The sequence below is a fragment of the Anopheles bellator genome, chromosome 1 (genome assembly GCF_943735745.2).
Source record: "Anopheles bellator chromosome 1, idAnoBellAS_SP24_06.2, whole genome shotgun sequence".
Lineage (NCBI taxonomy): Eukaryota > Metazoa > Arthropoda > Insecta > Diptera > Culicidae > Anopheles > Anopheles bellator.
In genome coordinates this window covers 28,359,325-28,383,937 of record NC_071285.1, presented here as the reverse complement: position 1 = coordinate 28,383,937, position 24,613 = coordinate 28,359,325, and the positions used below count along the sequence as shown (strand labels likewise).

Below are 24,613 nucleotides of genomic sequence, written 5' to 3'. Positions count from 1 at the left end.
CGGCTGCATCAGCGGGAAGCGTTTCTCTTGCCCCGGCCGTTTGACGCTTGCGGTGAGCGGCTGGCAAAACTAGCTAAGGACAATTCGTAATCGAACTTTTCAACTGTTCAACAATGAATTGGAAGAGAAACAAAATAAAACTATCCATACTATTTATTGGAGGCTAAATTAAACTTAACGACGATTACGCCATTGTACTTCTGAGCTCGGTACACCTCAACGGAACTTACATTAAAGCATTCAATTGAATATTATACGATTTGTTTATAGCAGTAAAATGATTGCTTAGCGGCAGCAATCGAGGAAAGGTGTCCCTACAAAGGGCAGTCTGAAGTAAAGATCGTTTCTCTTAATCCTACTCTCCCTAAACTAATATTACTGGCAGCGGTTGCGTCCGGAAACCTGTCTGGTAGAATAGCAAAGTTACTGTTACTTCTTTGATCATATTTTACATTAGACACGGTATAATGCCGTTGTAATGTGAAATGATAAAACAATGTCAAAACACACTATAAACACATATTCTTACGCCTAGAAATCTAGAGAAACAAATGGTTGAAGACAGAAAAGATAAACCGAGGCAATGAAGATGGCTTAAGCGCAACTCACTGAACTCACTCTTCTGTGGGGTTGTTTAAGTTCAGGGATTGATACTGCTCTTCGGTTACCTCCGTCATCATGAACGACCCATTCGGAAGCATCAGCACGACTTGACGCGTACCACCTGTGGGGGAAAGAAAAAAGAGACGCGAGACGCGGTTAAAACAAGCTCCCTTCGGCACACAGCCCAAGTCAACTGCTTACCGGGCGAGGGTTGACCCGCTTGGACGATTTCGGCCGTTATTTGACCATCTTGGGAGTCCTCCGTTTGTATCGTAAGCTGTTGATTGGGGGCGCCACTTACGTGCTGGAACTGTACCACCTGATCCTCACTCAACTGTTGACCCTGCAAGAAACGTAGAAAGACGGTTTGTTCTCGGGCTCGGTCCAATCGTGGCCTGTGGTCAACTTACCTCTTGGGATACCCCAACCTGAGCTACCGCCTCGGACACTGCGGCGTCGAGCGTGAGCACTCCCGCCGTTGCTCCATTCGTGATATCATCTTCTCCTTCCTGCGCCGCCATCAGCACACAGCTCTGCTCACCGTCCGCACCTTGTGCAATCAAAATCGTTTGGCCCTCTGCATTCTTGCCCGCCACCTGGTACAGAGTTCCATCCTCACCGGCCACGATGATCGGCGAACCGTCTTCGTTGGTCAGCAACTGGTGCACCTCCGTCTGCGGGTCCGTCATCTGGTGTTGCTGTTCGGCAAGAACGCCCGATTCTGTTTTCTGATGACTGTTGCCAGATTTATCATCCGTTGTGCCAGATTCGGTTTCCTCAGGGCTCGGAACCGGTGTAGGTTCGCCTTCCGCCTGTCCCAACACTTTGCCGGTCACCGGGCAAAGAGTTAGGGCACGCGGTGGGCTCGGCGGTGCTGGTAGCGACAAGTTGGGCGGGAATCCGTCGCCTTGTCCTTCATCTTCCTCTTCCGCTTTGGTGGCCATTACTTTTTTCGTTGCCGGACTACCGGTCACTACGGACCGTTTTACCACATTCAAACCCTGCTTGCGGAGGGCGTTAATCTTTTGCTCAGAGGATCCGCTCGGAACCGCCGACAGCGGCGTCGTAGATACGGCCGTCCGCATAATACCTGCGCCGACAGGGGTACCTTTCACACCCACCCGTGCGGCCGGTGTTCCGGTGGTGGCCACCCGTGGTGAAGTTGATGTACGCTGTTGCACCCCAGCGACCGAGGTGGCCGGCGTGACAGTTTTCTGTGGTGTGGCAACCGCGGTACCGACACGGGTCCCAACGGCCCCGGGTCGTTGGGCGGTTGGTGTGCTCGAAACAAACTTTGTCGCTTTGCGAATGGTTTGCTTTACGAGTTGCTGCGTTCCGTCGACATTGCGGCGAACAAAGCGTGTCGTCACGTCACCGCTCGTTACGGAGTTGGGCGTGTTGGTGGAGATTGGTCCCGAACGTGTTACCACTACCGGAGAGGTCACGCTCGTACTGACCACATGTGGTGACGTTTGCGTCGTACCGGCCCCTGCATCGGTTCCAACTTTGAATATTCCGTGCGCTACCGGTTCCGATCGATTGACGATCTTAACCTTCGCTTCCCCACGTGGCGATGTTCCGGAGGGCTGGGCGCCCGGTTTCCGAGTGATACCACTCGAAACGGTACTATCACGAGGTGACTTGATAATCAACACCTCGGCAGCGTCCGCAGTCTTCTGCGAAACGTCACCTGTGCCGGCACCGTTTACCGTGGCCCCGGAGGGCGACAGTTTGCTGCCCGCTGCCGACACCGGCATAATTTTCACGTTCCCAGTCTGGCTAACCTTGCTAAGAGCTTCGCTGATGGCTATGTGCGGTTCCGTCTTGCTCTTCTTCGCCGAACCGTCCGGTGCGGAGTCGGCACCGGTGTTGTCGGTATCGGTGTCCTCCAGCTTGCGCTTGATACCAACCGCATCGTCGCCACCACCGTCACCCGAATCGCCGGGTGATCGGTTTCCGGATGTCCACATTTTCACCCGATCGAGGGCACTTGTTTTCGAGAAGCGCCCCGGACGCTGCGGTGACAGCGGACTTCTTGTGACATTCGTCGCACCCGCAGCCGTCGTCGGTTTCGCCTTATTTTGCTGCTGCTGCTGCAAGGTGCGGGCTGCCGTGGCCGCTCGTTGCTCCTTCTGTTTGGCCAGCTGCACTTCGAAATACTCGAGAATGCTCTGGCAGGAATGTAGATGCGTCAGCGGTTCCCAAGTGTTTTGATCGTTGCCCATTTTGCTCCATTTCACCAGATACTCGTGCATCTTGATTACCGGGCTGAAGCGCTTGGCCAAAATCTTCTCCACTTCCTCCTCCACGGTTTCGCCCGTCTTCGGAGCGGTGCGCTTGGCAAACGCTCGTTTGGTGACACCCAGCTTCAAGGCAGCATTGTTTGGCTCTGGTTTTCTGCCTGCTGCTCCGACTAAGCCTCCAGCTGGTGTGGCACGCTTTGCGTCAGGTGATCCAAGCCCGCCCGCCACCGGTTTTGTATCAGCCGGTTTGCGACCCTGCAGTGTGGTCCGATTTGCTGCATTCGCTGCGCCGGATGCTGCCGACGGCGCTAGGTATTTGAGAGAAAACGATTAAAATAAATCAAGCAAAGCTCATGAACACTATGCCCAGCCACTAAGCTACGGAGTAAGTGGATACCAAAACCCGGATATACCTCTGCCTGAGTCCGTTTCCAGAATAGTTTTGGTGATTTTCACAGGCATCTCCTGCAGAGTGCCACTACCGATCTGGGAGGGAGAGAAAAACGAACCATTATTCAAGGCCATAGAGTTGAACGGGAATGGCCACTTACCCTGGTGAAAGATTGTATGGTTTTTCCGGCAACGATCCACGTATCTCGCACAGATTCGTCTAGCTTTACCCACGATTGGTACAACTTCCACGAGTTGTTCCCGCCTGATTTGTCGCTCTCGTTGCTGATGGCGTTACGTTGGGCCGATTTCCACAGCAGAAAGGCCCAAACCTTGGCCTGCGCCTCATCGCACTGGTGGAGCGCGTTCGTTGCGCGCCGGCATTCCGGTTCGTTCTCTTTGTGCTCTTGAAACAACTCCACTAGATGGAAGACGGTGTGGCACCGGCCACACACGAGCACATCCGAGTAGACGATGTCCGCTTGTGCCTTCTTGATCAAATCGGCGTGTTTGCCTATATCGGCCGGATCGATTTCCTTACCCATCGCACCGATTGCCTTGAGCGCCGGAATCTGAACGGAAAAGAACCGGGAAGAAAATGGATACTGTTTTTGAAACACCATTCTGTGATCTGCACGCAACTCAGTGCCATTCCTCAGCGGTACCCCAGCATCGAAAGAAAGCAGAACGCCTTCGTTAACGATACGCTCAACCCGGTAAATACATCATTGTCCTTTCTGGGAGACCGTTTAATGATTTTATGCTGGACACACCACATTCACCGTTACGATGCAAGCGATGCGGCTTTCGTTGCATGGGAACTTGAATGCGGGACAGCTCGTTGTATAGACAATTCGCGTTTGTCAATTTTTATGTTTGGCACTTTGATTGACTTTGGCACTTTGGATTTCTACAAACTGGACCATTTGCTCACCTTGACGGAGGATGTGAAACGGCCTAATCCGAATGAAACAGTAATTATTCGTCCGCCACGAACGCGTTCTCTACCCAAAGCGCGCGTGCCAATGGGTACGCCACCGGAGACGATGGTTTTTTCCTTTCGCTCGCTCCGCACGCACCGAGCGCAAAACGTATATTTTCCACACACCCTTCGTTGTTCGCACTTTCTGCGAACGAAACGTGTTTCGAGATATGCTGCAGATATTTAAAATTTGTCTGAATCACACAAATTAACGCCAGGGCACGGGATAGATGCTCTCAGCACGGCCTACTTGTTCTCGGTTTCTTTCGGTGCGTTCGCTAATAGCGTACCGTGTGCAGGTCGGGCGGCAACCAAGGAGTGCGTTAAGGTGCGTTGATCCAAACTAATGGCCGCTGCCTAAAGGTGACACTCGATGAGCGTTGGCTGCGTACGTTGTGGGTTTGTGAAAGTAGCCATTTGAAGTCGCCGTTGCTCTCGTTTAGCGGAAATACTTTTTCCGTCTAAAGCAGATAAAAGGTGTTCTGTGAATGGCAAGTCGTGTCATAGTTCTTTTTGGCGTTTTTATTTATGAACATTTCTATTTTCCATCCAAGCTAAAAGCAGCGATAACACAGACGTGACTGTGATAGTGCCCTATGGATAACTGAATATGTGTTTCTTTTAAGGCCGTTCCACACGCTACGCTTTCGGTACGATTTACAATCGCAGATCCGATACGTTGTGCTCTATCTATTTCTATGACTACACAATCTATCCACCTTCAGCGCACGCACACTTGTAACAGATATTAATGCTCGTTTGCTCAGATTTTGTAGATTTGACGGCTGAATATTTGTCGATGCTTGAACTTTTGTTTGAAAGATTAATTCATCTCACTTATGTATTAAATAAAATATGTCCATGTCCATTTGTATATATATTTAATGTCCATCTACGCCATACAAATTTCCCATAGTGCAACCGCGGGAGAAACAGGCCACTGCTCTGTTAGCAATTGGTTCTCTCGTTTTTCACTCGTTCGGCGCGCCTCTGAAAAATCGGTCGTGTTCCGCGTTTCCTCTTCCGGTCGTGTTGCAGTTTTTCCGTGCAGTGTCCGTAGTAAACCGTGCGTTGCGTGGTCCTGCCCTCCTGGGCGTGTGATTTATCGAAACGAAAGGAACTCAACGTTGTGCTTTGTAAAAATCGAATAAAAGTGCAATACGTTATTCGCGTTAGCCCGGTGTGGTGCATTCACAATTATTGATCGCCACTCTCGACGGCGGGCAGTGTGGTGTTGTGATAAAGTTTGGGATTCGGGCTTTCTTCGGCCCATACTAAGTTTTGCTCCTTTTTGGCGTACAGTGTGCGAGAGCAAAGTGTGAAAAGAGCGGAGAGCCTAAACCCTTGCCGAAGAACATGCCCGCCGTGGTAGAGATGGATGCTGCTGCCTCCATTCCGCTTCGGGATGTTTTGTGTCCAGCGATGAACGGAGTCGCCGCCGCCACCCTCAATCGATCCGCCGGTTCTGGTGACATGAATCACCGATTGAAAATGGCATCTACCTGGAGCAACGGATCGGGGATTCTCGATCACTCCCGATCCCCGTCGGTTGGTGAAACGTTCATATCGGCCGCTGCTTCGTCGGAAGCTGCCTACGCTTCGTCGTTCTCGGACAGCGACTGTACGGACGATTCGGATGCCGGATGCGGTGGACCGGATGAGGAGGAAGCGGAAATGCTTGACTTTACTGTGGAGAGAAGCGCCTACGGGTACGTAACGACAGCGACGATAGCCGTTCCCGGCCAGAATGGTCAACCGAATGGAATGCCGAGTGGCGCGAGCGATGGGGCGACGATTTCGCTGCCAACGGAACTTCCACCCCAGACGGTGGCTTTCAGTGTACCGGAGAAAGGTCCTTCGCCATCGTCGGGATCAACGTCGGTGGCATTATCTTTCGAATCGAGCGGTGAGTTGAGGAAGCCAGCTATTTTACTTCGTACTAACGTGCCAAACGCCAATTATCTCACGCCTGCCTGTGACTAATCGTTAATCGCCCGGCGACACGTGGGGTGATAATGTTGCCATCGTAAGTGTTGGCCCTGAATTTTACAAATAGTAGTGAAAGTTTACGATGTCATTAATCAAAACCAGTGCCAATCGGTGATCTACTTTGATCATCATTACTGCCACTGGTCATCATTGCTGATAAGAGATGAAATCACAACCCCAGAAACAGCTGATAAGGAAGAGGAGGGCCTCCGGAAATAGGAATCTGTCGGTAGTGTGAGAAGGTGGTGTGCTGAAATGTGTTTAAAACAACTGAATTAAATTTTGAATTCCGCTGAATCGGGGTTTTTTAACGGCAGGCAAACCGATAAGTAGAGATTACTAAACCGCCATCGAACCCCGAATTAGCCTACATCATATGGCCTTGTTTACCGTTGTTGATTTTACTATTAACCATGTGCAATAAAATACGTTGGCGTTGGTGATCGGTTTGCGGAACAAATTGACGCACTCGAGAAGCGTGTGACCGTTTAGTGACGATTTGCAGATCAATTTACGCCTCACTCGGTTTATGGAGAGTGCAGGTACGGCGGGTGAAGAATAAGAATGCAGGAAAGGTTTTTAGACGCTGCGTTGTCCGATGATGGTAACCTTACGTACTTCTGCATTGACGAGTATATTCGGTTCCAATGACATGGCCGGCATATGAAAACTGGAGGCCTTAAAAGGGTGAAGTTAGCATCTTCTCTTAGAACAGCTTTTTGCAGTGCGAGTGCAGTTAAAGCGGTTTGTTTCGAACGAATGAAACCCACATTAGCAGTGATCGGATTGATAATATTTTAAAAGGCGCCACAAACGGTATAGAAAATAGCACTAAACTCGCCCTTTTAGAAGGAACTAACTTTTAGTTTAATTAGAGGAGTGCGAACGCAAGGTTGCAACACGTGAACCACAAAGTTGAACCTTGCTGAGCGTTCGTCAAGATCACGGTGAAGGTCAGTCGATCCCCATAAATATCTAGGGGCCTTCGGGGCCCTGTGGTTTTGAGCGCGATGCAATTGCGATGGGGGCCGACCTAGACACATGGTTGCCGTGGCCTTGCCACAATGCACGGAAGTGCATGCATAATAGAGTATGGGATATTTTTTTAACTTTAACATGTGATGCACCAAACAATAGCGCTAACGTAAACAGCTCGTGAGCAACCGTTTAGATGGAAGTCGACTGATTCATGTTTTAAAGCAACCTCCCAAACAATTTCACAGAACCTAAATACTACGCGAGGAGTGCCACAATTTTAGGCTGGACGGTTATTTAGCATCATGCTGCTAATGGTGTAAATAAATGCTGGAACGCTACCTTGGTAACCTTGAGAAAAGTCCGCCTGCTTAGTCGGTCAAACAAATGTGTGATGCTTTTCTGTTGGTTTTGTCAGCGGTCAGCAATTTGGTACGATCTGTGCGTGCATTGCGTAGTTCACCGATAGTAATTGGATAATCAGACGGGTGGACAGTCCGTGGGTCGGATTGTGCAAACTGGAGCAGTTTTTGTTTCTAGCTTCACCGTAGTGTGTGCCGGCGTGAGTTAAATTCGCGGGGCAAATGTTTGGTTTACGCACTTTCCTGTTGGTAAACAAAGGGGGTTTAACTTCGAGGACTCTCTTCAGAGGGAGGCTTGTGCTTGCGTATACGACGCTCTTTGATTGTTTATTTGAATACATTATGAAATATAAAAAAATGAAATAAAAACATTGCTAATAGCATGGGAATATTCACCAGTCACAATGTCTTGCTCTACTTCAGTGTTGTTGTAATTAGTGCCGTCGCAGCATAGTAGGCTTGGGCACAACTAGAGCCAGTTCGAACGAATGCAGTCCATTCCTTCCACTGTTTTTGTTAACCTCTGACCTTACTCTGTGATACAATGTGATTATTTATCGTTTAATGCTTTTGGACAAGACCGATCAAAAGTGATCGATCTGATCGTTGAAAGGTGTCAAAACTACTAAAACCTTCAGTCGCCGGCACGCGGTTCTAGCAAAACAAACGAAACTTCTTGCGAGGGTTTGCGTCAGTGTCCAGAACTTGCTCGGTTGCAAAAATGAACCCTCCCGCTGAAAGTGATCCCTCACGGTGCAACAATCGACTAGCAACCGAGTGTAGGTGACCATCCGAGCGGATCTTTAATGCATTTTACTTCGACTTGCCTCTTCTGTCCGTAGCCGACGATTCAACGGTTCGCGAGCTGAACGAACGTCACATCAGCGTCAAGGTGGTGCCGGAGAAGAAGGGCCTGTTTCTGAAGCATTCCGAATACGAGGTAGGCCGACCGCAACGTGCATCGTTAGTTAATGTGATCAAACTCATCGGTCGTCGCGGTTTTGGGTTTTGCAGATCAAACGGAAGGGCTCCGAAAAGCCCGTCCGTCGGCGGTACAAGGACTTCGTCACGCTGCACAGCTATCTGATGGAGAAGTATCCCTACCGGTAAGTGACACTCCGCTGTGCCGCCCAAGCTAGACCGTGTACGTGCGTTTTTTGACGCTTGACGAGCACCACGTCTGTCCGCGAACAAAATGAAAAATTCCTACCACCGATCGGAGAGGGCGTATGACGGTGATGAATCGGCGATAAGTGACCGTACCTTGGATGTTAAAATCGAACAAAGGCACACGCGCGGCACGCCAGCCAGGCATTCTTAATGGCTCCGTAGGGTCCAAGGCACCGTTACAGCTCGTTATCGGCCGTTAACGATCGACCAGAGGCATATCGGTTAGCAGGCTCATATCTAGCGACTTGCAGCGAGTTGCTGATCTTTAGCTTATAGTTGGGAGTAAACAAAATAGTAGTAATGAGTAGGGAGCATATGTTTGATTGTTATGTTTCCCTTGCAAAGACCGAACGATAGTAGAAAGGTAGAAGACGCCCGCGCCAAGGTCTTCTAGGGCTTCAGCCAGAACGGAATGATTTGCGGTTAAACCATTCCGTAACGATCCCTTGTAACGGCAAACTATTTGCGCTGATTGCGACCGATTGCTTGTCCCTGGCCAGCGGTTAGTACTTTGCGGTTGCCCAAGTTCCTCACCTGGTTCCCTTTCCATCACACCGTAGCGCGCTGCCAGCACTTCCACCCAAACAGCTGATGTTGGATTCGTTGCTCGAAGAACGGCGCCGAGGATTACAGGCTTGGCTCACCTTCGTGTCGCTGCATCCCGTGCTGCAAGCATCCCCGCTCGTCAGTATCTTCTTGCAGGACGTTACCACCGACTACCGGTACCGGATGCGCGTAGCCTACGAGAAACAGATCGACGAGTTCGCGCGCCTACGACAAGACGTGTCCCTACCGACCGTAGATGGGAGCGCTTTGGCTGCGAGCAAAACGCGAATGCACCGTGTGCAGGACGCGATCGATCAGCTAATGCAGCTCTTCGATCATCAGGCGAAACGCACCAAGAAACAGCTTACCGAGCGGGCCACCATCGATCGGATCCTGCAGAGCGACGAGCTACGTGGCGTGTTCGGGGAGCGCTGCTTCGAGGATATGACGACCAGTGTGCGCGAAGCCACGGTGCTGTGCGAAAAGTATGTCCAGATCCAACATCGGGCAGTTATCGAACGGCTGCGCGTGCTGCTCGAAGCATTACATGCTCACAGGTACGTCACATGTGCGGAAAATCGCGAATATTAAACCACTAAAAAAGTTCCGTCCGTTTTCAGTGACCTATGCGAACGCATCGAGAGGGGTGCGTTTGCCGACTACCAGAAAGCTCTCTCGAAGGCTGCCACCGGAAGTGTTACAATGAAAGTGAAAGTGGCAGACACACTCACCACGACGGTATGAGCCTTAGGGGATGATCAGCCACAGGGTACGGTTTTCTTAGTTCTACTTTCCCTTCCACAGACCATGGAAAGGGACGTCCCCGACGAAGAGCCCGCTATGGAGGTAAGCAAGTTCGCAAGACGCGCGGCTTTTGCGTTCAGTGTTTTGCGCAATGAAACCGACCTTATCGAACGGTACCTGCAATCGTTGCCCTCGATCCTCCTGTCCTACGCCTTCGAAGAGCAGCAACACCATCAAAAGGTAGCTGGCCAGGGAGTTCTGCCCACTTGGGTTCCCTCGGACTAATACTAATATGTGCCGTTCTCTTCCACTGTAGATGGCCAAAATATGGGACGAACTAGTGACGAGCGAGTCCGGTAAATTGCTCTAGGGACAGCTGCGGTAGAGATGGATGACGCACAAAATAGGACAAAACAATCGACATTCGGAAGCACAGGGAACGGTGAGGCTGACCAAACCGCAGGAGAGCCCACTTCACAAGGCGGTGGTGTGGTTGTTGCTGCCACTTAATAGGCCAAACTTGGTGTTGACTTAGCCGCACCCGAATTTGTTTATAACTTTCAGCACGTGGTGAGTGCTGTAATAAATTAATGCAAATATTTGAACCTCGATTGAATGGTCCGAGCTCTGTCATCATGGGTTACGAAAGGAACACAACCGGACGTTTCGATACAAATATGTATAATAATTCGTTTATGACTCATGAATGTCGTGTGCAGTTTGGGCTGGCGGTTGGCCGTGTGCCGCTTGGCTGCGCCGCACTTTTGCACAAATTCTGCTGTAGCTGGCAATTTTACATTTACAATTCGTTCGAATAGTTTAATATCATAAAACGTACACAGAGTACAACCGGCAACCGAATCGGGTGAAGCGAACGATGACGGTGACGCGATATGGCATATTGTATTGGTTGGCTTATCGGTAGAATAAGAGAGAGAGACAGACAGAGAGACGGCCTGGTTTATGGGAAGTCCTTGCGTGAGGATTACTTTTAATCGTTTGCACTTTGGTTTGACGTGCGCGGAATTTGTGAACAGACCGCCGATTGTGATGGGACGAAATGAAGGATTGCGGTACCCGTGGAGACCGACGGGGGGGCTAGTTATTCTCTTCTAAAGTTCCTACTGTAGATCATTGTGTTCGTTTTTTAAATTTAGATCATCTTTTATTTGTCTCCCGGCTCAGTGACGGCGGTGACCACGGTGCAGTTTCTTTCGCATGAGATCTTGGTTTTATGGTGCACCGATGCGCAACTAATTACGTATATATATATATATATATGACTACAAAGGGAGGACGTGAAATGTACCCGAAAGGTGTTTGTTTAATTTTAGGACCTAACCAAATCAGTTCACCTGAAAGGGCCAAACGGGGATGATGTTTTGCACACTCGCGCAGTCCATACGCGATCATTTGTTGGGAAGTAATAGTATTGGTAGCGGCGTTGTACCTTTTGGCCAGATGTTTTGTCGAATTTCGGCAGCAGATAGGAAACAAATGATCACTACCCGTGTGTTGAGCAAACGGCCGTGTTGAGTAGCCGTAAGGATGGTTCAAAACTGACCGAATAGCGATGCTGGTAAAAGTCTACAAAAACCCATGATCCTCGCCCAAATGGACGTCAACACCATGGGCACTGAGTTTGAGCTTGTTTCACTTGCCATCGTACTCTGCCAGCTGGCAATATATTGTGTGTAGTCTCTAACTAAAGATATAATAACTAGGGCAGTCTCATGTCGTTATGTTTCTGTATAGTGGAGGAGTTTCGTTTCGAGTGCGTGGAAGAAATGCAGCTGGAGCTCTGTCCCAGAGAAATTTTCATGTTCCAGTCCGACTATGTGAACAACCAGTAGAGGAGGGAGTAGTCGAAACACGATCGTTAAGCCTATTGGTCCATTGGGCCCTCTTGCTACGGAGGGCACACAACATCGTTTTGCTTGTTTGCGACCGCGTTTGAAGCGTTGCGGTGAAATAATCGTATTCGCTTGGTTGTGGCACGCTACTGGGAACTCGTGAAGTCCTTACGCTCCGTTTTGTTTTGCTGGTGCTAGCCCATCGTTCTGTTAAACTCGTTTGTATACTTATATAGAGGCTTCCTTTTACGGAAAGTGAAAGTGCGAAACAATAAACACGACTTAAAGATTCCGGCGCACCGGTTCTACGGGGTGGTAGAAGTTATAGACCGTTTCTTGATCATTCGACAATATCTAGCATCTAAACTGACTGCAGCCTCACATTCTTACATTCAAATATATTCCATTATCACGCACCTGCTTCCTTGTCTATGCGTTGTCCACCGGAAGACCATCGGAAGTGCATTCCAGTGCAACTTATTGCGCTACTATTTACAACTGCAAACACGAAACTAACAGCCAAACTCACCGAGCTGAATCGTCTGATCAAGACCAGAGATCCAGGCTCAACTCAAAACGAAGAAAGGAACGTTTCGGTCGCTGGTATGCACGGCCCGATGCCTACCCTTTTCAAGGGTAACACCATAGCACCCAGCACCCGGCGCCATTGCCGTAGCAAAGCAGAAGAAGTAAACGTTTCCAAGCAGGAAATATACGTATTAAGTTTAAGGTGCCCCGCGTGTGACGGCACACTGTTGCTAGTAGAAAGAGAAGTAGTGCAGCGGGCTTTGCGCGATGGTCAAACGCTACGAAAAAGCATCCCACATTCCGGGGACAAATTGTGACTAAACGGAGTAATAAATAATGATACTAAGCGAAGGGGGTCGGGATGATGGCGCACGAATCCGGCCAACACAACGTATGTGAGGAGCGCGGAACGAATGCCGAGCGATTGGAATATAATATCACGATCAGTCGTGCCGGAACACATCGGTGGTGTCCACAGCGGGGCAGCATCTCTGGCAGGCAGCCTGCCCTGCACAGGATGTCTGCTAATCTCATTCTTTCGACTCGGCCCCCTCGATGCGACGGCCAACGTAACACGCTGGTCAGGACACGGCAACCGCAGAGGCAGAGCCGTTGGCCGTTCTTCACTTCATATCACCTGCCCCACTGGCACTGGCCGACCCACCACCACCACCACCGGGCAGTGGTGGTGGCGGAAGGTCCTTGGGACGATCGCGGCTAGTCGGCTTCGAGTCACGGTCTGCCCTCGGTGGAAGGGCCGGTGTCGGTTCCGCCTGCTGGACGCTGTTGGTGCGCGGCGGTGGCACTATTGTTGGTGGTGGTGCCGCCGCCGACGACGCCGAGTGCTGTAGATGCGCGGATATCACATTGTTGGAGGACGTGGACGAGGAGTGCTGATACTGCTGCTGCTGCTGGTGCATCTGCTGCTCGGCTGCCTGGCGCATCATGCGTTTCTGGTACTCCTGCTGCTGCTTGATGAACAGACTGAGCCGGCTTAGCAGGAACTGCTTGTCGTGGCCCTCGAGCACCAGCTGATGCTTGAGCACCGACACCATGTGCCGGTTGGCGGTCGACACGGCGTAGTAGTAGTAGATAAAGAACGTCAGCACCACGAAGCACGGTATGGCGAAGCTGGCCGTGCCGAAGTAGAAGATGATGTTCTGAAAGAACAGTGGCATCTTCATGAACGCATTGATCGCACGGTCCCAAACCGACGGTAGCCCACGGAATGGGCCACACGAGCGTGACGGAACCAGCTCGGCCAGCGCGTACACTACCGGCACCAGTGCCACCGTGAACGAGATCAGCAGCGTCGACATGAAGAGCGAGTTCGACCGGGACGCACGGTACAGCATCGCCGATGGGTTCGAGTTGACCAGACAGGCAAACTTTTTGATGTAAAACATCAGAAACGTAAGCAGCGCGGCAATGGCCGGCAAAAACGGAGTGTAGAAGGTACCGAGCCAGCAGAGCGTCTGCGAGTAGATGACGTCCAGCACGTGCTTGGACAGCTCAAACTCCTGCTCGCCGATAAATTTCGCCACCCGGCTGCTGGAGTGGCGCGCAAACAGCGCACGCGGAAAGTTGACGAAGAACGTGACGAGAAAGTGGGTCGCAAAGTCAACGATGAACAGTTTGTAGAACTGTTGGCCCACGAACGTCTCCCAGCACTGCGGGGCACCATTCTGCTCGTCGTAACACTGCTGAGTGGGCTGCTGCTGCTGCTGCTCCTGCGGTTCCGGAAGCTGCTGATCGATCGGTAGCGTACTCGACAGCATTGCCAGCGTCGTCGTGGCCACGGTCGTGGTCAGTGTCGTCAGATTGGCGACAACCGACGAAGACGTTTCGTTTAACTGCGGCAACAGTGTATCGGATGGTACCACCGGCACCGGCACGGCTGCCACCAGATCGGAGGACGCATTGATGAGGATCATCTTGTGCGCCACGTTCATCGGTGTGATGAGAAAGTAGAACCGACTAAGAAGCACCGCCAGCGATGATAACCGCAGAAACACCGTCCGGAAGAGGCTGATCTTGATGACGAACAGCGGCGAGTATTTCTCGTACTTCACGAGATACCCAAACAGCAGCGGTACGACCAAATTCATGCACACAATCGCCAGGTAGGGCAGGAACTCGTAGAACAGTACGCGCAGCTTTTCCTCCAGCGAGATCGTGAGCTCGGTCGAGTTTACGCCCCCCAGAATGCCCTCGCTCGCCCCCAGAAGCGGCGTGATGGTGCTGGTGAACGAGATGGCACTGCGCTGCGACGAGAACATGGACCACGAGTTGGACCAGCTGTACGTCCGGTTGCTGACCTCACCGAAGCTGACCGGATGCGAAGGAATAAAGTTCGGTTCCAGGGCGGCCAGCGACACGTTGAACAGCACGTAGATCGTGATGGCAGCCAGCAACAGTATCACGAACACGACCAGATTCACCAGCATCCGGATGGCGATGAGCTTCAGCATGAAATCGCGCGACCGATTGCTGCGCTCGTACTCGAACCGCTTCTGGTGGAGCAACGACTTGATCTCGTTGTACAGTGCCTTGTGCTTGATGTCGGCCGACTTCTGGTTGTGAATGCAAAAGTCCCACCCACCAAACACCAGGTTGCAGTACTGGTAAAACAGTCCTTCGCCCTCGGCTATACGATCCTTAAACTGGCGCACGACCGCACGCATGATTGCCACGAGCGCTACGACGTAGCAGATCGCGGTGATGATCACGTACACCAGCGGCAGGTCGTAGTACAGGACGGTTCTGGAGGTTGACTCCGCACCGGAATCACCGTCCTCCTCACCGGTGGCCAGGCTGCCATTGATCACCCGTTGGCGCTCTCTTCGGGCCGTTTGAGCGGCCCGATCCTCCCACGGGCTGTAGCCGTAGATTTGGTTCGTGTACATTCCATAGAAGAGCAGGGTACCCTCCATGAAGCCGGTGCCCTGGATAAGATCGAGCACCGAGAACTGGGCCGCTCGGGTCACGTTTTCGTAGCCCTCCGAGCAGCACTGCACCGACACGGGCTCGTTGAGCGAATCGCACGGCAGATCGCGTGGCTCCCGCAGGACCAGGTGGGGTAGCACCACGAATGCAAACAGCAGCAGGAAGACGAGCAGGTTGAGAAATACGAGCCACCGCAGAAAGAGGAAGTAGGCCACGACCCCTGTCCCGAAGTTGCCCTCGATCGTCTTGAGTGACATGCGCCACAGCTCGAGCTTTGTCTGGTACTCGCCCCACTTGGAACGAAAGCTTTGCCACGCTTTCCGTCGGCGCCATTTTATCTGCTCGAATCCCTGCAGCCGGAGCTTAGTTGCATTCTACAAACGAGAGAGAGAGAGAGAGAGCGAGAGCGAGAGATTAGAGCAATTGCCGGAGGGAATTCCGCGCATTGGTTTTCCGCGTGCGCGTACCTGCAGTTGTGCCTTCATCTCCCGTTTCTGGGCCATCGGCACCGGCATCGACTTGATCTCCCGTATCTCCTCCCATGTTCGTTCCTCGTTGATAAGGTTCTCTGCAAGATAGAGTAGATTTTTACTGTCAGATAAACTCGAAAGCGGAACACATCAATCGAACGACCGAATGCACCGTCTCCGGGACGATGCGCACCGTTGCACCGTTGACAGAACAAAGAGGTCCGCGGGTGTGACGCGCCGTGCCATGATTGACCCTCGATTGTGGAGAGGCAGCAAACATGTGACATTGGCTCATCCGATTCTATTGTTCTACCGCGGCCCTCCCGGAACGGGTACCGCTACTCGTGCTTTGAATGCCACACTCTAACGCAGCGGTAACCGTGACCCTCACACACGTTGCACGCGCCGCGATCACCCGCGTAACAAACAGCGATCGTCGGATGGTACCGTTTGACACAGAGTTAGGCGTCATCGAAACGAGGCCACCCGGCTGCTGCAGCGGTGAACGGTTCGCGAACGATAGCATTAATTGCTGGAAAAGGCCATTCCGGTTGACCGCAGCAGAAGATGAAGCAACCCCCCTGCGCTAATAGCTCATTGTGTCCCTTGAAACGCTAGGGCCTCCGATCCGATCCGACCTGTCCCTTACGAAGGACGTTTTATCGTGCATAATTTTGACCAAGTGCCCAGAACCCACTGTGCCCGATCAACACATGGGACAAGAAGCGCAAAAAATAGGGACAACGCAATCAGGTTTTCTTTTGCCCCTCGCCACGCACGGGTGCGTCTCTTTCCTTTCTCAACGCGGGGCTGCTGGGCGCAAACAAAGACGTGTGCCGCGCGGATAGCCCAAAGAAACCCACAAGCAGCTGAAGCCCCGCCTGTGTTGTCTTGTGTGTCGTGAGTGTGCACAGATTGCACTCTTCGGAGGAGCATTCGGCAGCAGCTGAAACGAATCAACGGGCATGACTCATGCCCTGTTTTGGGGTCTGCATCACGAAACATCTGATAGCCTTCCCCTTCGTTGGGCAGGTCGTTTGCTGGGGGTTTGAGAACGGATCAGACGATCGGAACGTTGCGTGGAGTTCCATTCCATCTTTATTTTTAAGTCTGATTCGTTCGTGTGTTGCCACAGTTTTTATTGGCTCCTATGAAGTCATATTGAGGAGGATCTTACGAAGCCTTCGCACAATGGGGTTCGAAGATCAGAAAAGTTTAAGATGTAATGCCCTCGAAAGCTCTTATACATTTTGTGTACTTCAAAACTTTATTTAAGATACTTTCAAGATTCTTTCAAGATATTTTTTAAGATACTTTTTAAAAGTGCCTTCAAAACGCACCTTTCATAGAAGTCTTGGTAGTTATTGGCGAAAAACTCGAGTGATCTTTTTTCACAATCCTTTCTTGATCTCAATTTTTCATCATAAAGAAAATGTTGTAGTGCCCAAATAAAGGTGTCAATCGCTTGGTGCATGTTCCGGACTATACGGTGGATGCAATAAAACTTCCCAACCAAGCTCCCGGACTTTCTGGCGAGTCACTAAAAACGTGTGTGACATTTCGTTGTCCTAGTAGAACACAGCACCCCTTCCGTTGGCCGATTCTGGCCGTTTCTGGTCAATTTTGCTAGCTTCGAACGTTGCAGTTATTGACGGTAGAAATCTGAATTTAATGTTTGGCTACACATTTTTTTAGGTGTGAAGTATGAGCTTTAAAACGAGAAAACCTAAAGTTGAAACTGAACGATCGATCACTTCATGAGATATCGATCACTAAAGTCATCTACCGAGAAAATAGTGGATTACTTTTTCCCCACCCTTATATAAACACTGCTCTGATCGTTTAGGAACCAAAGTTAGTGCTAAAAAGCTCACTTGACTCCTTCAAACTTAAATGATTTCTGCGAATTCTCCTACTGAAGCGCATTGAAATCGATCCATTTCTGCAGTGCAGAAAATGATCACCTAGGACAACATGTAGCAAAAATGCAGAATTTATGGTCCAGATGGGGGTTGCTGAATGTTGGGGATGAGATGGAATGGAATTTTGTACAGTGAGCTACCACATCCAAAAGCCAAAAATGTGCAGACTTTGCAGATCCACACTTGTATTCAGACTGGAGATTCAACATTTCGTTACTTTCTAAACAGATCTACAAAGAAATTTTGCCTAATTTTATGTGCCGATTTGATAGAACAATCACTGCAGCACAACTGATCTGCCAATCCTTTGCGATCACCCCGCGAAGGTTCCCCATCAGGAACTGCCGATGCGCAGGGTGGTGTGCTCTTGGGATAATTTACGACACGACCATTAAAGGGGGCCACCCGCGCAAACGCACCCTACGAATCCCGCGCGCGCGGAACCGTCTGTAGTTGAGTGTGAGCGCGAGCCGGTCGTTCGTTGAACTGTAGAGAGTCTCAACACGCTCGATAGAGAGAGAGAGAGAGAGAGGGAGCGAAGGAGAAAGAGCGCGAACCCCGCCAGGGTTAGACTCTGGTTGTCGTTGGTCAAGCTCGAGTAAAGAACTTGCCGCGCGCGCTATGCGTCTGGGACAATTTCACGACCTAATGGCGGGGCCTGTGATGATCGTTCGCCAAGCGATCGTTCATCACTCCTGTTTTGCGCGCTGGCTCTAAATTAAGAATTCATTAAGCCGCTTTTGCATCACAGCCGTACCGCCAACGGCCAGAATAATTAATACGATTGATTACGGGCGGAAAACAATGGACCACATTTTGTCAAGTGACTCCCAACCGCGTGAACCGCTCTCACCTGAAAGATCGGGCAGTGTGGCCACCTGCATCTCGTGGAACTGCGAACCCCGCCGGGCGACCGTAGAGAAGCTGGCCCTCCGCCGCGTGCCTCCCTTGGTGTCCTGTCCCTGGGCCGGTCGGACGCGTCTGGTCGTAGCTGTGGAAAAAGGCCGAAATAGTGCGTAAGACCTTGTCCCAGATATCCTCACACGGCCACACGGCCAGTCCTGTCGGTCGGTCGACCTTAACCTCCAACGGCCAGCCAGCTTCCCATCACTCACCGTTGCGCGTTTGCTTCGACGGTAGCAGCGTAGCTATCTTCGACGGATCCCGCTGCATTCCCTCCAGGTCGGCCGGATAGCTTTCCTGGTAGAACTCGCCCCCGGCCTCCTCCCATCCCTGGGTTTTGCTTGCCCGCGACCGTCGATCTTTGCCCCCGGACATCCTCCTTGCGTGGGGTTTCAGTCACTGTGTTCACTACGCAAGTTGTTCGGAGAAGCGGCCGTCTGTGCGGGTGAAGTGATCTCCAGGAACTGGGCCCACTATCGGCGCACTACGGCGCGGATCTGAAAGCAGAGCAGAGCCGAAGTGGCTACACATTAGTCAATTGCGGTTACGGGACCAGCAACGGTTCTGCTACTGGTGCTGATGCAGCTGCAGACGGCAGTGTTCGTGAAGGGTCTGATATCTGATACGATTGACTGGGTCACACTACTTCCGGGCGGAGACGCAACGCGGCAAACAATGACGAATTGGACCACATGATGGGAGGACGTGGCTCGCATCACTCGCGCTGTCCCTCCCCGTCCCAACCAAAGGTCTCACGCACCTCACTTGTGTGATAATGTGTCGATAATTGCTAGAGTCATCTCAAGTATTCTTGTGAAGTTTCGTCTCGCCCCAGGGACGCTGGGTCGATGGGTTACCGACTTCTTCCCACACACACCGGAAGGGAAGTACGCGCTCAACTGCCGGCGGAACCGGCGGAGTGCCGTCGTGTTCATCAAGTGTTAATGATTTCAATTACCGATCGAAAGGTCTGCTCAACAGGCGTTTCGCGTGCGATAAGATAGTCGAACGCGCACTGATTGAAGGACCAACGAACGTGTCATCCGTCGTCGCCTGACAATGCCACCCGCCACTTTCACTGGCTCTTTGAAGTGGCCCGAAGAGGTCCGCGGTCCGCCGACCGTTATCTTATCGTTTCCGACTTCCGCGAGGTAATCAAGCGCGAGGGGAATACCAACACAGCACGGAACGCTTCCGTCCGCAGAGAAACTTCTTTTACAAGTCGTGCTTCGAATCTTACCAGGTGCTAGAGCAATAAAGTGGTAAACTACGAACCAGAATCAAGCTGTAAAGAATGTGTGAAGTACCTCCACGTGAGCCACCGGGGAACAATGCACAATGCACTTTCAATGACACTTTCAATTCTTGGAAACGGGTCTGCCCTTCTGGACTGGATGGGTCCATCCTTCAACGGGATTTTCCAGTCATGTTTTACCACTCTACTTCAAGTGCTATTCTGTGTGAACTTCGGCAATATCTCATCGTCGTTATCCAATAACCCGTCCGTGCCTTATCTTGCGGGTCGGCATCGTTTCATCGGGCTTATGCGGTATAATATATTTGATACAATATCGAACAGAACTCCAGTTGAATCCATTGACAGGTACACTAATAAAGTTCGACTATGGACTGACCAAAGAAAATAATGAAGTTAGTGCTATCTAACCAAAGTAATGGACAATTCATATGTCACCTTACGACGTTACAAGTTCCTTTCGACTTACACGCTCAGCTAGCAACGCTGACCTTGACGGCTCGACGGAGCTGAAGCTAGACCTGACTGATCGAGCACAGACCACTTCCATACATGGTCCGCCCAAAACAGAAGCTTCGATGGAGTATTCGACTCTCACCTAACACTTTGTCAGGATGGAGAAGCGTCTTCGTCCGGCGTTGTTGGAGTATTGATTCCGCGATATCGGCCTGGATGGAATATTGGGATTCTGCGCGTGCCAATAAAATAATAGAAAAAAAACTTGATCCTTTTGACAAGTATATTAAAAACTAAATACTGCAGAACCGTCAACAGCAATTTCTTGCAAGGCCCCCGTGGTGTGTTGTTTCGAGAGAACCCTGAACCGACGCGTGACGTGGTCTGTTATTGCTTGGCTCGGAGCTGCAGCGTAAATAAATGGACATGGCAGGTTTCGACAACCTGTGCACTTTTTTTCGTAGCACCACAGCCGGCTGCTTCCGTCCTTGGCTTATGCGTCGCATCTCGGGGAAAAAAGTGCCCTGGCGTAATGATGTGTACGTGGAAAATCTCGAGGAAAAACCACATCAGACGGAAAACGCAGAAAGTGAAGAAGAAAGAGTGAAAGAGGGCGAGAGAGCAAAGTCGAAAGCAGCGACAGAGAAAGTGAGTAACATTAAAAATAACATCAACTGTCTACCGATGCCACGTCGATCATCGGGACGCCGTGTCGAAAGATCGAACTGAAGGTCGCGCCCGCGGCCGGTGACCAGAAGAGAGTCGATCGCGAATCTTTTCGAACGGTGCAACGATTCAGCGACCGACTCGAAAATCCGAGTGAGGCGTCGTCCGCGTTTAAGGCGCCGGTTTCTTCTGCCATGGCGCCGCACGATGTCAGGGTCGCCGTGTTTCAACCAAATTCGTGCGAAACACGTCACCGGTCGTCGTGCGCAGGGCGGTGTAGAAGCTATCGTTTGATACCGAACTTTGATGCCTCCACATTTGCATAATCTTCTTCTCCATCAACCGCGGTCTAGCGAATTCGGTGACAAATCTAGCGAATTCGGTGCCATTCTATACAAACACTACCAGTATTTTCGTTGCTACGAATTGAACTGTAATTTGAGCTAATTTTTTTTGATCTCCTAAATATAGCAGCGATTTGATAGATTATTTAATGACAACATGATCATGGACACGTGTTTGCCATTACTGCTGTATGTAAACCGACGATCGTCTGCTTTTTAATGTTAGTAGGATTCTTATAAAAGTTTTTGAAATTATTCACTTAATGTGCAATAAGCAGATTCAAAATGTCGCTTTTAGCTATCTGTAGTAAATTTTCTAGGCTATTCCTGATATTTGGCTTCTTGTTTATTCGTAAACGGGTTACGTTTAACACACTTTTCCACATTTTATCTATTCATCTGAAGCCCGTCAATACGTAATGTTTTCCTTGAAAGGGATGTTTATATCACCGTGGTACCGCCATTGCTTTGCGAATGTATGGTTTTTCGCTTTCTGGTTAAAAAAATCATTACGTTAATAGCTTTACAGCTGGAAAGAACATAAATTGCGTACCAGTGACATAGCGCGTACCCACAGCCAAAAAGCAGATCCCCCTCACGGAGGGATGATTGTTTATTTTTGGTCATAAACATAAAACAACCCAAATAAACGAGGGCGCTGGAGGAGAACAGACTATAGTTGAACTTGGATTCCTGGAGAACTGGACGTTCCGAATAATAAATTTTAAATGACTTTCACCATCATACTACTTTTGATTTAAAGGAAACGTATTTAATTTTTTATTTTCTCTTATCATCTTTTAAAACACAAAAGAGAAACAATAACTGATTCCAAAGTATAGCATTCTAGGACAGGTTTCACAAAACAAAGCTACAAATATCCACAGAAGTGTGTGTCGCGCGTACTGACGAAAGAGTTTCCATGTTTGCAACTCAGCAAAAGAAACACCGAAAGGCCTGCCCAATGTCTCGGCAGCGTGGCCACAAGTTACAAAAGCAAGCAAACGGCCAACATGTTGTAACGGCCGTCCGCCGGCCGTTACAACGAGCCAACAAACACGTGCACGTGTTTAGCGAAATCATATGTAATTTGTTGCGATACGTGTACCACACACGGCACACGGTGCTCGATGTCGGGTCGGTAAACAGCACACTATCAGCCAGGCAGGAGTTATTTGCACGAAGGAAGCGGAAGTTAGACCGCGTTTTGCACTGCTCATCCAAGCCCAACACCACCGCCACCAGACGTGTATTTATTTATCAAAATCTCAACACGAGCAAGAAGGAGGGATCGAGTTCGCAACCGGGTTTACACTAGTCAATCGTCGGGTCGAGAGTGGTGCGATCGATTGGCGAAAGTTTATTTGATCAACCGGCTGGCTGACAGGCTAACATGGCCGAGGAGGATCGATCATCAAACTCCGAACACAATCCGATCAGAACCGGCATTCGGCGGCGGCGGCGTGTGGAATGAGAGGCAAATGTTTACGCTCTGTTCGATCAGTGGGTTAAGTGAATCTTTTAAAGCATGTTGCACAACGGCGAAGTAAGGGTGGAGTAGGTTAATAGAAGTGACTCCATTGTTTTGTGGTTAAGTTGTTTGTTTTTTTTTTGTTGTTGGCTGTAGCTTGATCGTTTTCCCTTTGCGGACGGATATTAGATCTACGCTGCTGCTTGTGTTATGAAGTTTAATTTTATGTACTTGTAGTTTAAATGGCCAATCAAGCAAACCTCCTCCCGACTCTGGTGTCCAATAACGGCATCCTCGTCTTGAATATTACTGCATTTGAAAACATCCCATGGCATATTTTTTCAAATATTTTACACATTTTCAATTTAGCATTATGTAATAACCACTAATTACCCTTCTCTGTTTGCTAAAATTGTGGTCGCAAACCTTACAAACAGATGTCCGTTTGATGCAATTAAAAAACCGCGAAGACTTCTCAATTTCAATTTAATATTATATGCATCGGGCTTCGAGAAAACCTATTTTTTTCGAATACATAACACATCGGAAACGTAATCATACAAATCAGAGAAGAGCTTACCGACAGTTGACATATCATCATATTAATGAACGAGCTACTGCTAAAACGTCAGCCCTACAAGTAGTTTGAACAGATTGAAAGCCCCATCTCGTAATACTAATGATTACCACATTGAAAACATGCCGGCAGAGCCAGTCGCAACATGCCGAATGAGCTGACCAACCGACCGGTCTGCGTCACGCAAAGGAAGCCGAAACGGAAGTAACGGAACAGTCGCCGCCGTAAATTAGCTTCGAAAATGCGCCACCGCAACAGTAAAATTATATATCATAGCAGGAAGGAAGCGAACCATTGGCAGCAGGAGGCCGCAGTAGCAGCACTTACACTTCATCTCTAGCCGTTGGAACGGCCAAATTAATAGCAAAAACTCGCAACCACTTGGCCATTAGGGAAAAGGCCCGTTTAGCGGGCTTGGAGCAAAAACGCGAAAATCTTGCGCCTGATCGGTTGCACATTGTGCAACCACCGTAAGCCGCGGCGGTGGTAACTGAAGAAAGCTCACTGGACCATATTGGCATGCCTGGTGGCCGGGTGGACTCATTCAGCTCACTGCTATAGCCCCCCCAATAGGGCAGAAGCGGGATTAAGTGAGCATCGCCGGAGTGACTGAAAAACGGGTAAAACGGATGGTAGAAGACCACCACGCGCGAACATGCCACAAGCGAAAGTGAACTATTTGCGGCATGTCGTTGACTTCGCGCGCTGTTGGGATGGCGTATTTTTTTTGTAGCTATCGTTGACCACCAGCGCGCTTTGCAGGGTTGGGCACTAAGCTTGGACACCATTTTTTGCCCACTTTTGGCGGGTTGAGAAATTCGGCGAAACCTGGCAGTCAAAGGAAAAGAAAAGGACGTTTGCCACATACACTTCTGTAACGTTTGAGTTTTTAGGGACAATGAGAGATGTTAACGTCGTTTTTGTTTAAATGCTGCTGCACATACTTTGCTCTCGAATAGATACGTTTAAAATATAGTATTTGGCTTCTTCCATGAATATTTTACGAACAGTTGTGTCTTATCACCTCAAAGTGATATAATTTAAACTAAAAACTAATTTATTATTTTCTCTGCAACATGTATGCAACATTTCCACGGTAATATCTTATCATAATAAGCAATAACTAACTTATCATAGCCATAGTTTTCATAGTAAACGAAATGGAAAGTAACTAAATAGAAACCTTTAGAATCATTACCCCAAAAAGCACTTTTTCCG

At 49.9% G+C, this 24,613-nt stretch overlaps 3 protein-coding genes across 3 annotated transcripts; 1 reads left to right on the top strand and 2 right to left on the bottom strand.

Moving 5' to 3' along the window:
- Positions 1–194: 194 nt before the first annotated feature.
- LOC131212598 (mucin-19) lies at positions 195–4,245 on the bottom strand. Its single transcript, XM_058206525.1, has 6 exons — positions 4,171–4,245; positions 3,398–3,808; positions 3,260–3,332; positions 1,014–3,130; positions 805–946; positions 195–724 (listed from the first exon to the last, which is right to left on the bottom strand). Exons 2-6 carry the CDS (start codon positions 3,779–3,781, stop codon positions 615–617), a joined length of 2,826 nt encoding a protein of 941 aa, XP_058062508.1. The 5' UTR covers positions 3,782–3,808; positions 4,171–4,245; the 3' UTR covers positions 195–614.
- Positions 4,246–5,246: 1,001 nt separating this feature from the next.
- LOC131216121 (sorting nexin-8-like) lies at positions 5,247–10,637 on the top strand. The gene is made up of 7 exons (XM_058210533.1): positions 5,247–6,124; positions 8,387–8,484; positions 8,559–8,650; positions 9,275–9,817; positions 9,881–9,998; positions 10,095–10,244; positions 10,321–10,637. Exons 1-7 carry the CDS (start codon positions 5,575–5,577, stop codon positions 10,372–10,374), a joined length of 1,605 nt encoding a protein of 534 aa, XP_058066516.1. The 5' UTR covers positions 5,247–5,574; the 3' UTR covers positions 10,375–10,637.
- Positions 10,638–11,735: 1,098 nt separating this feature from the next.
- On the bottom strand, positions 11,736–19,001 carry LOC131215373 (transmembrane channel-like protein 7). Its single transcript, XM_058209762.1, has 5 exons — positions 18,839–19,001; positions 18,577–18,714; positions 15,799–15,899; positions 13,055–15,705; positions 11,736–11,751 (listed from the first exon to the last, which is right to left on the bottom strand). Exons 1-5 carry the CDS (start codon positions 18,999–19,001, stop codon positions 11,736–11,738), a joined length of 3,069 nt encoding a protein of 1,022 aa, XP_058065745.1.
- Positions 19,002–24,613: the final 5,612 nt, after the last annotated feature.

Bases quoted from the DNA above. Each gene is read 5' to 3' on its own strand.
- LOC131216121 (XM_058210533.1), top strand. From the start codon at position 5,575: ATGCCCGCCGTGGTAGAGATGGATGCTGCTGCCTCCATTCCGCTTCGG. The intron at 8,485-8,558 runs GTAGGCCGACCG...TGGGTTTTGCAG, and splicing joins TGAAGCATTCCGAATACGAG to ATCAAACGGAAGGGCTCCGA. The intron at 9,818-9,880 runs GTACGTCACATG...GTCCGTTTTCAG, and splicing joins GAAGCATTACATGCTCACAG to TGACCTATGCGAACGCATCG.
- LOC131212598 (XM_058206525.1), bottom strand. From the start codon at position 3,781: ATGGGTAAGGAAATCGATCCGGCCGATATAGGCAAACACGCCGATTTG. The intron at 3,333-3,397 runs GTAAGTGGCCAT...TCTCCCTCCCAG, and splicing joins CCATACAATCTTTCACCAGG to ATCGGTAGTGGCACTCTGCA. The intron at 3,131-3,259 runs GTATATCCGGGT...CATCCGGCGCAG, and splicing joins GGAAACGGACTCAGGCAGAG to CGAATGCAGCAAATCGGACC.
- LOC131215373 (XM_058209762.1), bottom strand. From the start codon at position 19,001: ATGTCCGGGGGCAAAGATCGACGGTCGCGGGCAAGCAAAACCCAGGGA. The intron at 18,715-18,838 runs GTGAGTGATGGG...CTTTTTCCACAG, and splicing joins GTCGAAGCAAACGCGCAACG to CTACGACCAGACGCGTCCGA. The intron at 15,706-15,798 runs GTACGCGCACGC...TCTCGTTTGTAG, and splicing joins AGATGAAGGCACAACTGCAG to AATGCAACTAAGCTCCGGCT.